Below are 13222 nucleotides of genomic sequence, written 5' to 3'. Positions count from 1 at the left end.
TTCTGTTACTGAATAATTCAATGTTTTGGGCACAGAAATTTATAGCTGTTTCAGTAGGTGTACCGTGTGCTGGGAATAATTCCCCTGTTCGCTCAGACATCTCGGGGTCACTTGATAGTGTTTTGTTAAACGCACAAGTCATAGTAGTCCATATATATTGGCGACAAATGGAAGTTAAACAGTTCCTTTTGGGTAGTTCTAGCTCTTGAACCAGTCTTGGTTTCGCCCGAAACTACACTGTTGTGCTTTTTAGTTAGTTAGTTAGCTGGTTGCGTGTTCCATTGATCAGTCGCACGGTACGGTAGCCGTTATGATGTGGAACGTGTGAAGTGCACAAGAAATGCACATATGAAACAAAAATTTTTAATATATACCTGTATATATTACAATACATAGTTAAAGATTAATATTTCTATTATTTACCACATAACCTTAAATGTCACAAAATGCATATACTATATTTATAGTTTTATTTATTCCTATTCAAGAATTAATCTATGGTATAGAAGGAGTTGTCAAGGAGATATGATTTCAATTTATTTTTGAAGCTATTACTGTTGTCTGTCAGACACCTTATTTCATCTGGTAATTTGTCAAAAATTTTTATAGCAGCATACTTTACCCCTTTCTGTGCCAAAGATAGGTTGAGCAAAGGATAGTGTAAGTCTTTATTTTTTCTGGTATTATAATCATGAATATCGCTGTTGTTTTTAAACTTGTCCATGTTGTTGAGAACAAATTTCATTACCTACTTTTTTTTACATTTATTCTCCGCAAGCCACCCAAGGGTGTGTGGCGCAGGGCACTTTAGTGAGTAGATGTATTGTGAGGCTGTTGTAAGAATTCCCAATCCTTTAAGAAGATGCCTACAAGATGTGCGACTATGAACCCCACACATTATTCTAACCACTTTCTTTTGAGCAGTGAATACTTTTTGTCTAAATGTTGAGTTACCCAAAATATTATTCCGTATGACAGAGAGTGAAAGTATGCAAAGTATGTTAGTTTACTAGTTTCTATATCCTCAAAATTGACAATTATTCTGATCGCAAAAGTTGCTGAACCTAGTCGCTTTAGGAGATCCAAAATATGAATTTTCCAGTTAATATTCTCATCTATATGCACACCCAAAAACTTAGTATGCTCTACCCTGTCTACCGACTTCTATTGATGTGTTATATTTATTGAAGAAACTGTACTTTCTGCAGCAGAAAATTGGATGTACTGTGTTTTTTCAAGGTTTAGAGCAAGCCCATTTGCAGAAAACCAACTAATGATTTTTCCAAAGGCCTTATTTGTATCATTTTCAATTGGACTTTCTTTTACTGGATTAATAATGATGCTTGTATGATCAGCAAACAGTAGGGTGGTTCATTTTTCCACCGGCATGCTTGACAACTGTTGTGTGGTCGTTGGTTCCCGTGGACGTGCTGTAGTACGACTCCCCACCGCATCCCACACGAGATCGATGGGACTTAAATTGGGGGAACGGGCAGGCGAATCCGTTCACCGTACTAACAGAGCCTTTGTCTGCGCACGTCGATGCGATCGCACATTGTCATCCATAGAAATGAATTATGGGCAAGATATACCCCTCAAAACACACACATGTTGAAGGAGTACAATGTCACAATAACGTTGACCGTTGAAAATAACATGTTCCACACCATAACACCCTGAGTACCAAAAATATCATGTTCGACAGTGTTCATGTCTGCTTCACGGTGTCCACATCCCTAGCCATGTGTGGGTACGCAATGCACTCTGGAACATTGTCGAACATGATCGTTTTGATGGTGGGGAGACATAATGTTGTATCGGAGACCTGACGTCCAAATGTCGGAACACGTTACACTCACCAGCCAACGTTACTGTGACACCTTACTTCATCCCCACGTCCGTCTCTCTAGAGGCGATTTCGGCTCTGATTTCATTTTTTATTGATCACAGTACTTGGCTGCATCGAACTATCGAGCTGGAGGTGGTCATGGAACGCAAGCATATTAGGCGAACTGCTTACAAATGCCTCACATATTCATATGACTGTTTAGAACATGTCCAGCATATTAAACAGTTGTGGTATTGTGTACCATGTTTGTATGACGCCACAAGCTCTGTGATCAATATGTATATGGATATAGCCTGTTGCACAAAGAGCCTTATTTTTTAAATATTTTAGCGATGACAAACCTTTTATAACGTGCTATTTTTATCCACTTGTCATCTGGTGCCTAAGGTCAGCGTAAAATGAACGTGTTTTACAAGAGATTTTAAGACATGAAGATGACAGCATAGTCTGTTGAAACCGGTTGTCTTAAATAAAAGAAAATTATTTGGTAGTGTCTTTTAAATGGTTTTTAACAATTAAGCAAATCGCCCTCAGTTTTCGCAAAATGAGAAAATTCTGTTAACTAGGAGATACTGGAGGAAGAAGAATTAATTATAGAATTCAAGAATATTCGTAGCCAGGACAGTCTGTCAACGTAGAGACACTGTAGTGGAAAGTGTCACATTTAAAACGATGTAATAGGAAGGAGATGGGAAGATTATTAAAAGGGATAAAAGAAGTTGTTTAAGGCTGCCAGACCATTTCCAGCTGCGCTACTAATGCAGAACTGGATACCCACAGTGAATGAATTCTGGTGTATAAAAAGCCAGAACAAATTCCATAGCATCTACTAACAATGATGGAGGAATTTACAAACCGGCAGGTCCATGATGGGATTATAGTTAGAGTGACAGCCCCTGGTTATCGTCAGTAGTAACTGTACGAAGAAAGAGGACAGACATAGGTAAGACTTACAGATTCCGCTGCAGTTACGGATATTTAAATCAAAAGAAGCGACGGTAGTGGACTCAATGCATAGCGTCATGGACTCTCTATATAATCTGTGGCAATTTCGTTATTTTGTAAGGATGGATTCGTGGAGAGGACAATTAAAGGCAGCACCAGAGGATGACCCAAGATGGCGTTTCTGGTCACATCTGGTCATTACCAGTACTACTAAACGCCTTTTACATTAAAGAATGTGGTGGAAACTTCCCAGCACCTATTGAACAGCGTATTAGGTGGTTTGAAAGACTTCTTTAGTCGACTATGAGCAGCATGACTAATAGTAAGTTTGGCAAAGTGCCAGTATGCTCTTATAGGAGTTCGTCATTAGATCCATGTTACTGCCCAGAATTGTGTGTGAATGGACTCCCAGCTTGTTCACGTCTTGCTGAACTTTAGGCCACCTATTATTAAGGAAGAGCTGCAGTCTTGTCTTGAGATACCTGATTATTGCAGGGAATTCGTGCCACAATTTGCAGAAAAAACAAGATCCCTGACACATCTAGTGAAAAAGGAGGCGAAGTTTCGGTGGACTCCAGTAGGTGAATAAGCGTTAGCGCAAATAAAGGATTTAATGACTGTTGATCCTTTCTCCACTTTCCTGGATTATAAGAAACATTTTATATTATCATGTGATGTGAGTAATCATGCTGTGGTGGTTGTGATGAGGCAGGGAATTGTTAGAGTAGATGATCCGCTAGGTTACGCTTTGAAACAGTTAAATGATGCAGAGGCAGATTACTCGACTACTGGAAAAGAGATGCTCAATTTGATCTGTAGAACTAGTTTTTCCATTGTTACTCAAATAGTCGATATTTCAAAGTTATAATAGAGCATGCAGTATTAAAATGGTTTCTGGACTTTAAGGATCGATCTACCAGTTTGACTCAGTAGGCTTCACATTTTTGAAGTCATATGTCATCCTGGGAAGACTAATAATAATGCAGATGGGTTGTGTCCTAAGACATGCACTGTTGAATGCATTGCCATACCTGCAGATGAGTGGTGAAAGGCTCAGGCTGTAGACTGAGTCTGTCAGCAATTCACGATGCAAGTGCAGTTCAGTGCTGACAACTGAGTATTATAAAAACAGAGAATGTGGGGTCAGCACATACTAATGCTGACAAGTGTTGAGACAAGCCCATGACCTTATCTTGGTTGGGTATGGAAGCTGTTAAGATACAGAACATCACACTGCAGAAAATTGTTGGTGGAGAATGTAGAAACAGAAACTGGTGCAGGATGTCAAAAACTTCATACTATTTGCATAAAGGGTTGATCTGAAGCGTCAGCAGATTCCATTGCAAAGGGTACTTGAGGCCATCAGACCATTCTACATTATTGGTACGGATGCTGTTAGTCCCTTTGCCCAGTTATGGACAGTGAATTGGCAAGTGTTGTCTATAAGTGACAATTTTCTTATTTGTATCCATGATTTCCAAGCCAAATCAGCACATGTAAACGGTAACTCAGAAATGATTAACCACTGGTTATTAAAATTTGGGACATCAGAGACTGTAATAACAGATCAGGATGCCAATTTGATGTCCAGACTGATGAAGAACTTGTGCAGGGTGTTACGAATTAGGACTTGAGGACTAGTGCAGAATAGATGCTAGCCAAGGAGAGAACAAAGAGGGTTCACCAAAGCAATTTATGCATGTTACGCTGTTATGGAAATGGTTATCATAGTGCCTGGGATGCACTGCTACCACATTTAGTAGCGAATTGTAATTCACAGTTTACTAGAGTACAAGATTATCACTACATGTGTCTGTTCACTGGCATGGTTGTATGTTAGGGCAAGTGGGTCCATTTAAAGGCAGCCCTGAAAAATTGCCTTAGCTGTTAGCAGCCCCTACAAAAGGAGGAGAGAAATGTCAAGGAAGAAAGGCAAGCTCCTACAAGAGGAGCAAGGTACTTCTGTAGTTACTGTGACAAATCGATACGCAGTAAGGTCCCTGAGTGGCCTTGTGAAGTAATCATTAATTTCCATTTGCCCTACAGTAAAGTACATATGCTTATTGTATCTGCGTTTTCTTTCTTCTTAGTTGCTGGGTATATGTGTAGTGGAAATATAGCGTAATTTATTTGTTTGGGAGACATCGTTATATGTTCATTATGTTCATTATTTTGAGAAGTATGTGGTTTGCGTAGAAGTAAGTTTATATCCAGTGCACAATTGTAATTGGAAGTTTGTCGTCACTGAGGGCATGTGTGTGTTACTCTTGGGGATTTAGCTTGAAGTTTAAAGAATCTTTTTTGAAGCGTGTTTGTTATTTTAGGACGACAAGGGGTCTTGAGGAAATTTGTGCAACTGAGAATATGCAAGATATTTCTAGTACAACTAGACAGGTAGTCCTACCCACTGCTCTTCACCCTGGAGTTGCTGCAGTGTAGGACAGAGGGAGTTACCATCACCTCTACAAACTAATATGTACAGTACCAGTATCATGTGCCCTCAACCATTTCACTTCAATAAACCCGCATTTTAGTGCCCTCGAGAGGTAATTGCAGGTGAAAATGAGCTCTTCCAAGAAAGTGGGTTGCATTGAGTCTTTTCAGTATCGGATCTTGTAGCCATCATCTATATCCGCTATGACTAAAGAGGCCTCAGTAGTACACAGCGTTTAAAACTACAGAGGCAGAGGTTGCTCATTAATGGCACCACTTGCGGTATTTCTGGACCCATATTCCGATTATCCACCAACACTTCTCGTACCCCTGTGCAGAACACCACCTATTTGCTGTTGTGCTTACCGAACCTTAGCTTCAAAATTTTGGCAAAAGAAACATAACCTATGTGAACGACAATATAGACCAACCCTTCTAGCCTCCCTGGACCAGATACTGGTTAACCAGAATTGGAACATGTATTTGTACATATGAAGTAATATGTGTCATACCGAACTACTACGTCTAACACATTCGCCAACTTGGCGACAGTAGGCATTTTTTATATCTACCTCAATTGTAGAATCCCCTGGATCGACTCCCTCTTCCTTTGACCTGCAGGTCAATAGTGTAGACACGAGTGAAGGAGTGGCTAAGCCTTGAAAAATTGGAATGAGACAGAGCAGAGGACAAGATCCAGGAACTCAGTGTTTCAGCCCATGTATATTCAACGGTGTAAATAGTGTAAATACCAACAGGGGAATGAAGGGTATAGGCATACAGCAGATAACCTAGGATTTGTTCTAGAATTTCTACTCCAGGTATGGTTTGACTGGGAATCGAAAAGTGTAAACTGCATAGGTAACAGCACGTTTGTTTCAGTCAGACATTATCCAGTCAGGAATTTGGTGGGCCGATTTATTCTAAGAGGGGAGGTGATTGGCAGTGAAGACACAAGCTGGGGCCCAGTGTCGAAACCTACCACTTGTAGACATCAGCTGACTCGAGCATTTACGCTATTCAAGCGGCTCCGCAACAACGAGGCGGGCGCTGTAGCAATAATCAAAGTTTCGTGATGTTGCTACGATACTTGGCACTCCGCGTCAACGTCCTCAGCCATGACAAGACCTGCCTTGCCGTATATAAAAGTGGGCAGCCCGAGAAGCCTGGATATGTCGCCAAATACGGACTTCGAATTGGCTTCCGCTATGTGTTGGCTTCTCCTGACAGGACATATAGCCAAAAGTCCCGCTGTAGCGTGGAAAGGCCGTGGGTCGAGCTAACGTCCTCTCAGATCCGAACCTCCGGGGTCACTAGCAAGAGCTGCAGCCCTCCAACCAAAAGTTCTAGACAATGTTCCTGGCAGCTGTTCGACGCTGGGATGAGTACTGACACATACCGACGGCAGTTAAGAGAGCAGAGGGCCGCCTCCCGAGGCAGCACCGGGCCGAACGATGCACAGAGGGCATAGTCACTAGCGAGCCGTATTGACACAAGCGCTGACAATGGCACATCATCGCCAACCCTTCGCGGCCTGTGTTCGTCGACCACCGCCGCCCTACTCTGCGAATGTTCAATATCTACATCTACATAGACATTCCTCAACCAATGGTACGGTGCGTACCACTACCAGTCATCTCCTTCCCTGTTCCACTCGCCAATAGAGCGAGGGAAAAGCCACTGCTTATATCCTTCCTTATGAGCCCTAGTTTCTCCTAATTTATATTCGTTGTCCTTACGCGCAATGTTTGTTGGCGTCAGTAAAATCGTTCGGCAGTCAGTTTCAAATGCCGGTTCTCTGAATCTTCCCAACAGTGTTTCTCGAAAAGAACGTCGTCTTCCCTCTAGGGGTTCCCATTTGAGTTCCCGAAGTACACCCCAACATTTTCGTGTTGTTAGAACCTTTTTTATTTTTTTTCGAGTCATCAGTCTTCTGGATGGTTTGAGGCGACCCTGCACGAATTCCTCTCCTGTGCCAACCTCTTCATCTCAGAGAAGCACTTGCAACCTACGTCCTCAAAGCTACCGGTAAAAAATTTAGCACCAGCAGCCCGCTTCTAAATTGCTTCGATGTCTTCCTTCAAACCGACGTGGTACGGATCCCAAATTCTCCAGCAGACTCAAGAATAGGTCGCACCAGCGTCCTGTATGTGGTCCACTTTACAGATGAACCACTGTTTCCTAACATTCTCCCAATAAAACGTGTCGACTATTCGCCTTCACTACCACAGTTGTCACATGCTCGTCCCATCTCATATCGCTTTGCAACGTTGCGCCCAGATATTTAAACGACTTGCCTGTCTCAATCAGGACACTAGTGTTACTGTATCCGAACATTACAGGCTTATTCTTCCTACTCATCGGCATTAACTTACATTTTTCCTGATTTAGGGGTAGCTGTCATTCATCACACCAAATGTAACTTGTGTCTAACTTGTCTTGTATCTTCCTACAGTCACTCAATTTTGACAGCTTACCATACACCACTACATCATCAAAAAACTGCAGCAGATTTCTGCCCACCCTACCTGCCAGATCAGTTTTAGAAAAGATATGTGAATGGTGCGAAAATTGGCAGTTGACCCTTAATAACGAAAAGTGTGAGGTCATCCACATGAGTGCTAAAAGGAATTCGTTAAACTTCGGTTACATGATAAATCAGTCAAATCTTAAGGCCTTAAATTCAACTAAATACCTAGGAATTACAATTACGAACAACTTAAATTGGAAGGAACACTCAGAAAATGTTGTGGGGAAGGATAGCCAAAGACTGTGTTTTATTGGCGGGACACTTGGAAAATATAACAGATCTACTAAGGAGACTGCCTACACTAAGCTTGTCTGTCCTCTTTTAAAATACTGCTGCGCGGTGTGGGGACCTTACCAGATAGGACTGACGGAGTACAACGAAAAAGTTCAAAGCAGGGCTGCACGTTTTGTATCATCGCGAAATATGGGAGAGAGTGTCACTTAAATTATACAGGATTTCGGCTGGACATCATTAAAAGAAAGGCGTTTTTCGTTGCGACAGAATCTTCTCACGAAATTCCAATCACCACCTTTGTCCTCGGAATGCGAAAATATTTTGTTGACACCAACCTACATAGGGAGAAAAGATCACCACGATAAAATAAAAGAAATCAGAGCTCGTATTGAAAGATGTAGGTGTTCGTTCTTTCCGCGCGCTGTATGGGACTGGAATAATAAAATGGTTCAAATGGTTCCTAGCACTATAGGACTTAACATCTGGCGTTATCAGTCTCCTAGATTTAGAACTACTTAAACCTAATTAAACTAAGGACATCACACGCATCCATGCCCGAGGCAGGATTCGAACCTGCGACCGTAGCAGCAGCGCGGTTCCGGACTGAAGCGCCTACAACCACTCGGCCACAGCTGCCGGCGGGATTGGAATAATAGAGAATTGTGAAGATGGTTCCATGAACCCTCTACCAGGCACTTAGATGTGACTTGTGGACTATCCATGTAGATATAGATGTAGGTATATAAAGAACAACAGCGGTCCTATCAAACTTTCCTGGGGCATTCCTGACGATACGTTTGTCTCCGATGAACACTCGCAGTCCAGGACAACATACTGATTCTATTACTTAAGAAGTTTCGGAGACACTCACATATCTGCGTACGTATTCCATATGCTCCTACCCTCGTCAACAGCGTGAAATGGGGCACCGTGTCAAATGTTTTCCGGAAACCTAGAAATATTGAATCCGCCCGTTGCTCGCCATCCATAGTTCTTAGTTGTCACGACTGGCTATCTTCATGCTCTGCAATTTCTCTCCACCTCCACCAGAGAACCACTAGACCCCACTCACACACCGATTGCTAATGGCTTCACAAGTGGCCGTATTATCTTGTACCCCTTTACATAAGTTTTGAGGGAGGGTCGTGAGATACGTGTGCATATTTAGCATAATACAGGCGTATATCACTGTCGTCAGCCTGGTGTTAAACTGCGGAACATGTTTTATGGTCACACTTAATATTTTTGGAGAATGAAAACGTACCGTACAAAAACCTACACGATTTCCAGAAGGCAACCCATACAAAATTCAAGTTATTAAGTATCATACGAGATTTATGCTTGGATTTAGGACTTCCTTGCAGGTATAGTTCAACACGCCGTTCTCAACGAAACAAAAAGGATTGATATGAAACGAAAATTCTAATGCTGTTGGGGAATACCGCTTATGTAAATGATCTAGTGAGTAACGCTGGATATCTCCTGACTCTATCCGCGGGCGATGCTGTTGTCCGTGGGCTGATTTTAAATCTCAAAGTCTGTAGGGAATCACAGAAAGACTTTTAAAGGACCGGCGGCTAAGATCAGGGATTGGCAGTTGACCCTGAATGTACTTAAATCTAATGTGCTTCTCATAAACAGGCGAAGAGATTCACCACTCTTCGAATACGCTGTTGGCAACTGCGGTAAAATTCCTAGGATTGACCACACGCAGTGATCTGTAGTGTAATGAACGGAGGAAAACCAAATGTAGGAAAGGCAGATGAGATAATATTAAGGAAATGTAAGTCAACAATTAAGAAAATGGCTTACAAAACACTTGTTCTACGAGTTCTTGAGTACTGTTAATCAGTCTGGGACTCTTACCAAGCATGATTAACAGAAGAAATCGGAAAGAGTGGCACGTATCGTCACGGAATCATATAGTAAGTACGAGAGTATTAGGGAGATTCTCAACAACCTCATGTGGCAGACGGTTCAAGAGAGGTGTTGTTCAGCACGTTAATTACTATCGAAATTCCCAGCCAATAATTTCCGGAGACAGTCTAACAACGTATTACTTCCTTCCATATATACCTCGTGAAACGACCACGACGATGAAAGTCGAGAAATTAGATCTTGTATGGAAAGTGGCTGAAACTCATTCTTCTACACGCCATTCACAAATGGGACATACAAGGTGGAAAATATTGTAGTACCGCAAGTATCTACCGTCACACACCGTACGTTGGATTGCTAGGTACGGTTGTAGATGTGAAATACTTCTTGCATATGTCTTCCCACTTCGCACAACATTGTGGGACTGGAAGTTGAACTTCCTGAAATGTAAGAAAATGACACGCCACAAGTCGCCGATAATTGATATAATGCCATGAAAATGTAATGTCCACTCCAAATATTGGAACAAATAATTTCTCATTATCTTGCTTTCTTCAAAGCAATTTGAGTGGTGCACATTGCCCTCGTTCCAAGCAACAAATGAGATAACTGAAAACATATTACCACATATCGAGTATATTTCATCTAGTATCTTAACTGTTTAGAAGCGTATTTTGGAGGATCACTTACCGACAACCTGTAGGTATCCCTGGCGGCTGCGCATTGGGTCGGTGTTGACCTGGCACATGTACCAGCCGCGGTCCGTCTCGTGCACGTTCTTAATGTGCAGGTACCAGGAGCGGTGGTCGTTGTACGACAGCGAGATGCGCGGGTTCTGCGTGATCACGTTGTGGTGGATCGACAGGATGGTCTGCGTATCGACACGTACCCAGGCCACCTGCAATACCGAGAATCGGTCTGCATCTCGAACTCCAGCATATAGCACTGATAAGAATCTCAATGATTGATACAGGCGACAAACCAAAATATGTTTTGTAAGGAGTACTGCTTTGGTGTGTGAGTAACACAAAATGGGTTATGACAACAATGGTAGTTTCGTTTTGGCATGGGAGGCCCACCGCCAAAAAACTAAGCACACTTGCGGTGTTATAAACGTTTTGATATGAGAGCTCTTGGTCTCCAGTGACCTTACGATAACATTTCAGTGAGAGACCGAAGAGTGACTTAGTCATTCCACTCGCAATGCAACTTGAAACCACTGAATCTGTAGATGGCAAAGAGCATAACCCTGTTAAGAGAAGTGAAGGGAAAATAGAGTCGGACTATATCGTATTTTCTGAATGTTCCCTCTGTTCCGGATAATGTTAGCTTTCGAACGTATACTGGTACGTGGTAACTGTTAAGTTTTTTTTCCGAAAAAGAAACTGTTAATCTTTTCTCGGAAAGTGGCTCAAAACACATGAAGTTTAAGAATCTCTCCTGCTCGAGTATGGTATGTGATTTGCTGTGTTTCGCATATTCTTGCGTTATGGTGGTTCCCTTTTCCATTTACAAGTATCATGATCATTTGAGGCGGTCAAAGTACAAGTGGTGCAAGACCACAAAAGTTGTAAAACTTTGAACATAGCTGCTAAGATTCAGTGACCGTGTCAGAATTATATTGTAACAAATAAGCCCACGGTCACAAATATTAAGTCAAAAATGGACCTGGTTTCGACGCTACTATGAGCGTCGTCTTCAGAATTAGACTAACTGTACTAAAACATCAGGTATATAGTACATTAATAAAATTAAAGTTTGTACTGACTCGAAAAGATGCAGTACTTACAAGTCACATATTAAAAAAAGATCTCAGCCGGAAAGGCGACGTCATGAACACTTGTCAGATGGCGAGCCGCTAAGGGCTGCTCGTGCTGTGGACAAGGGTTGCAACAAGACTGAGGTACCCACTTTAGAAAGTGTGGGCAAGTAAACATGGTGTTGCTAAGAGCGCCATCTAGTAGCCGCAGAAACAACTAGGCTACTGTACATTCAAAAGTAGACACATGAAATTGTGATGCAGCTGATTCAGACATAACGGAAGCATTAATAATAACAGGATGAAGTTACATATTTATCTGCTTTAAGTAGAGATACATTTTGTAACGTAAAAACGTTAGTTATGACATACAAGAAAACAGCAAAGATGTGACAGGAAAACAACATTTCGGTAAACTGCATGAGGAAATCTGAATCAAAGATCAAGCAATGGATTTATACAGTCAAAAAAGTTTTTATTTCTCAGCTGCAGCTGTTCGTTGAGAATGAGGCCATCATGACGAGTGAGATGTTTGAAAATCTCCAATTCCTCTAAGACAAAAGTTGTGTTTTGAGATCAGAGGCGTAGTACAGTCTCGATTATTCCCGGAGACTAGTAAATGAAGTTTCTAATTGAGCACTGTGGTGCCTAATAGCAGCAATTCACTTGCCAACTTAAACAGCTGTTTATTATTTGAGATTACAAGTGAAGCAAGTTCACACTGGATGCTGTGCCTCAAAGTTTTGTAGTTCTGTTGCACCGCATAACCATTACTGTGGACCGCCAGGAATTCCTCTCCAGTGTCAAACTCTTCATCTCAGAGCAGCACTTGCAAGCTACGTCCTCAATTATTTGCTGGATGTATTCCAATCTCTCTCTACTGTCTTTACCTTCGATAGCTCCCTCTAGTACCATGGAAGTTATTCTCTGGTGTCTTAACAGCTGTCCTATCATCTTGTCCCTTCTCCTTGTCAGTGTTTTCCTTGCGTTCCTTCCCTCTCAGATTCTATGCAGGACCTCCTCATTCCCTACATTAACAGTCCACATAATTTTCAACATTCTGCTCTAGCACCACATCTCAAATGCTTTGATTCTCTTCTGTTCCGGTTTTGCCAGAGTCCATTTTTCACTACCCCAAACACAGATTTTCATAAATTTCTTCTTCAAATTGAGGCCGATGTTGATACTAGCAGACTTCTCTTGGCCAGGAATGCCCTTTTCCCAGTGATAGTCTGCTTTCGATGTTCTTTTTACTCTCTCCGTCATTGGTTATTTTGCTGCATAGGTAGTAGAATCAGTTAACTTCATCTTCTTCCTGACCATCAATTCCGATGTTAAGTTTCGCTCTGTTCTCATTTCTGCTACTTCTGATTACTTTTGTCGTTCTTAGATTTACTTCCAGTCCATATTATGTACTCCTTACAATGCTGATTCTATTCATCAGCGAATCATATCTCTGATATCCTCCCACCTTGAATTTCCACTCCTGAACCTTTCTTTTATTTTCCTCGTTGCATCTTCGGTGTACAGTTGGATCACCTTGTCTTGCACCATTTTTAATCCGAGCACTTCGTTCTCGGTCGTCGATTCTTAT

The 13222-nt window shown here is 41.8% G+C and overlaps 1 protein-coding gene across 1 annotated transcript in view; it reads right to left on the bottom strand.

Moving 5' to 3' along the window:
- The window catches only part of LOC126454999 (lachesin-like), a 1180169-nt gene that overhangs the window by 466808 nt on the left and 700139 nt on the right, over positions 1-13222 (bottom strand). The window contains exon 5 of the mRNA XM_050091142.1: positions 10560-10767. Coding sequence (XP_049947099.1) covers positions 10560-10767 — 208 coding nt within the window. The remainder of the gene's footprint in view (positions 1-10559; positions 10768-13222) is intronic.

The sequence above is a fragment of the Schistocerca serialis genome, chromosome 1, assembly GCF_023864345.2.
Source record: "Schistocerca serialis cubense isolate TAMUIC-IGC-003099 chromosome 1, iqSchSeri2.2, whole genome shotgun sequence".
Lineage (NCBI taxonomy): Eukaryota > Metazoa > Arthropoda > Insecta > Orthoptera > Acrididae > Schistocerca > Schistocerca serialis.
This window is presented reverse-complemented; position numbering and strand designations above follow the sequence as displayed.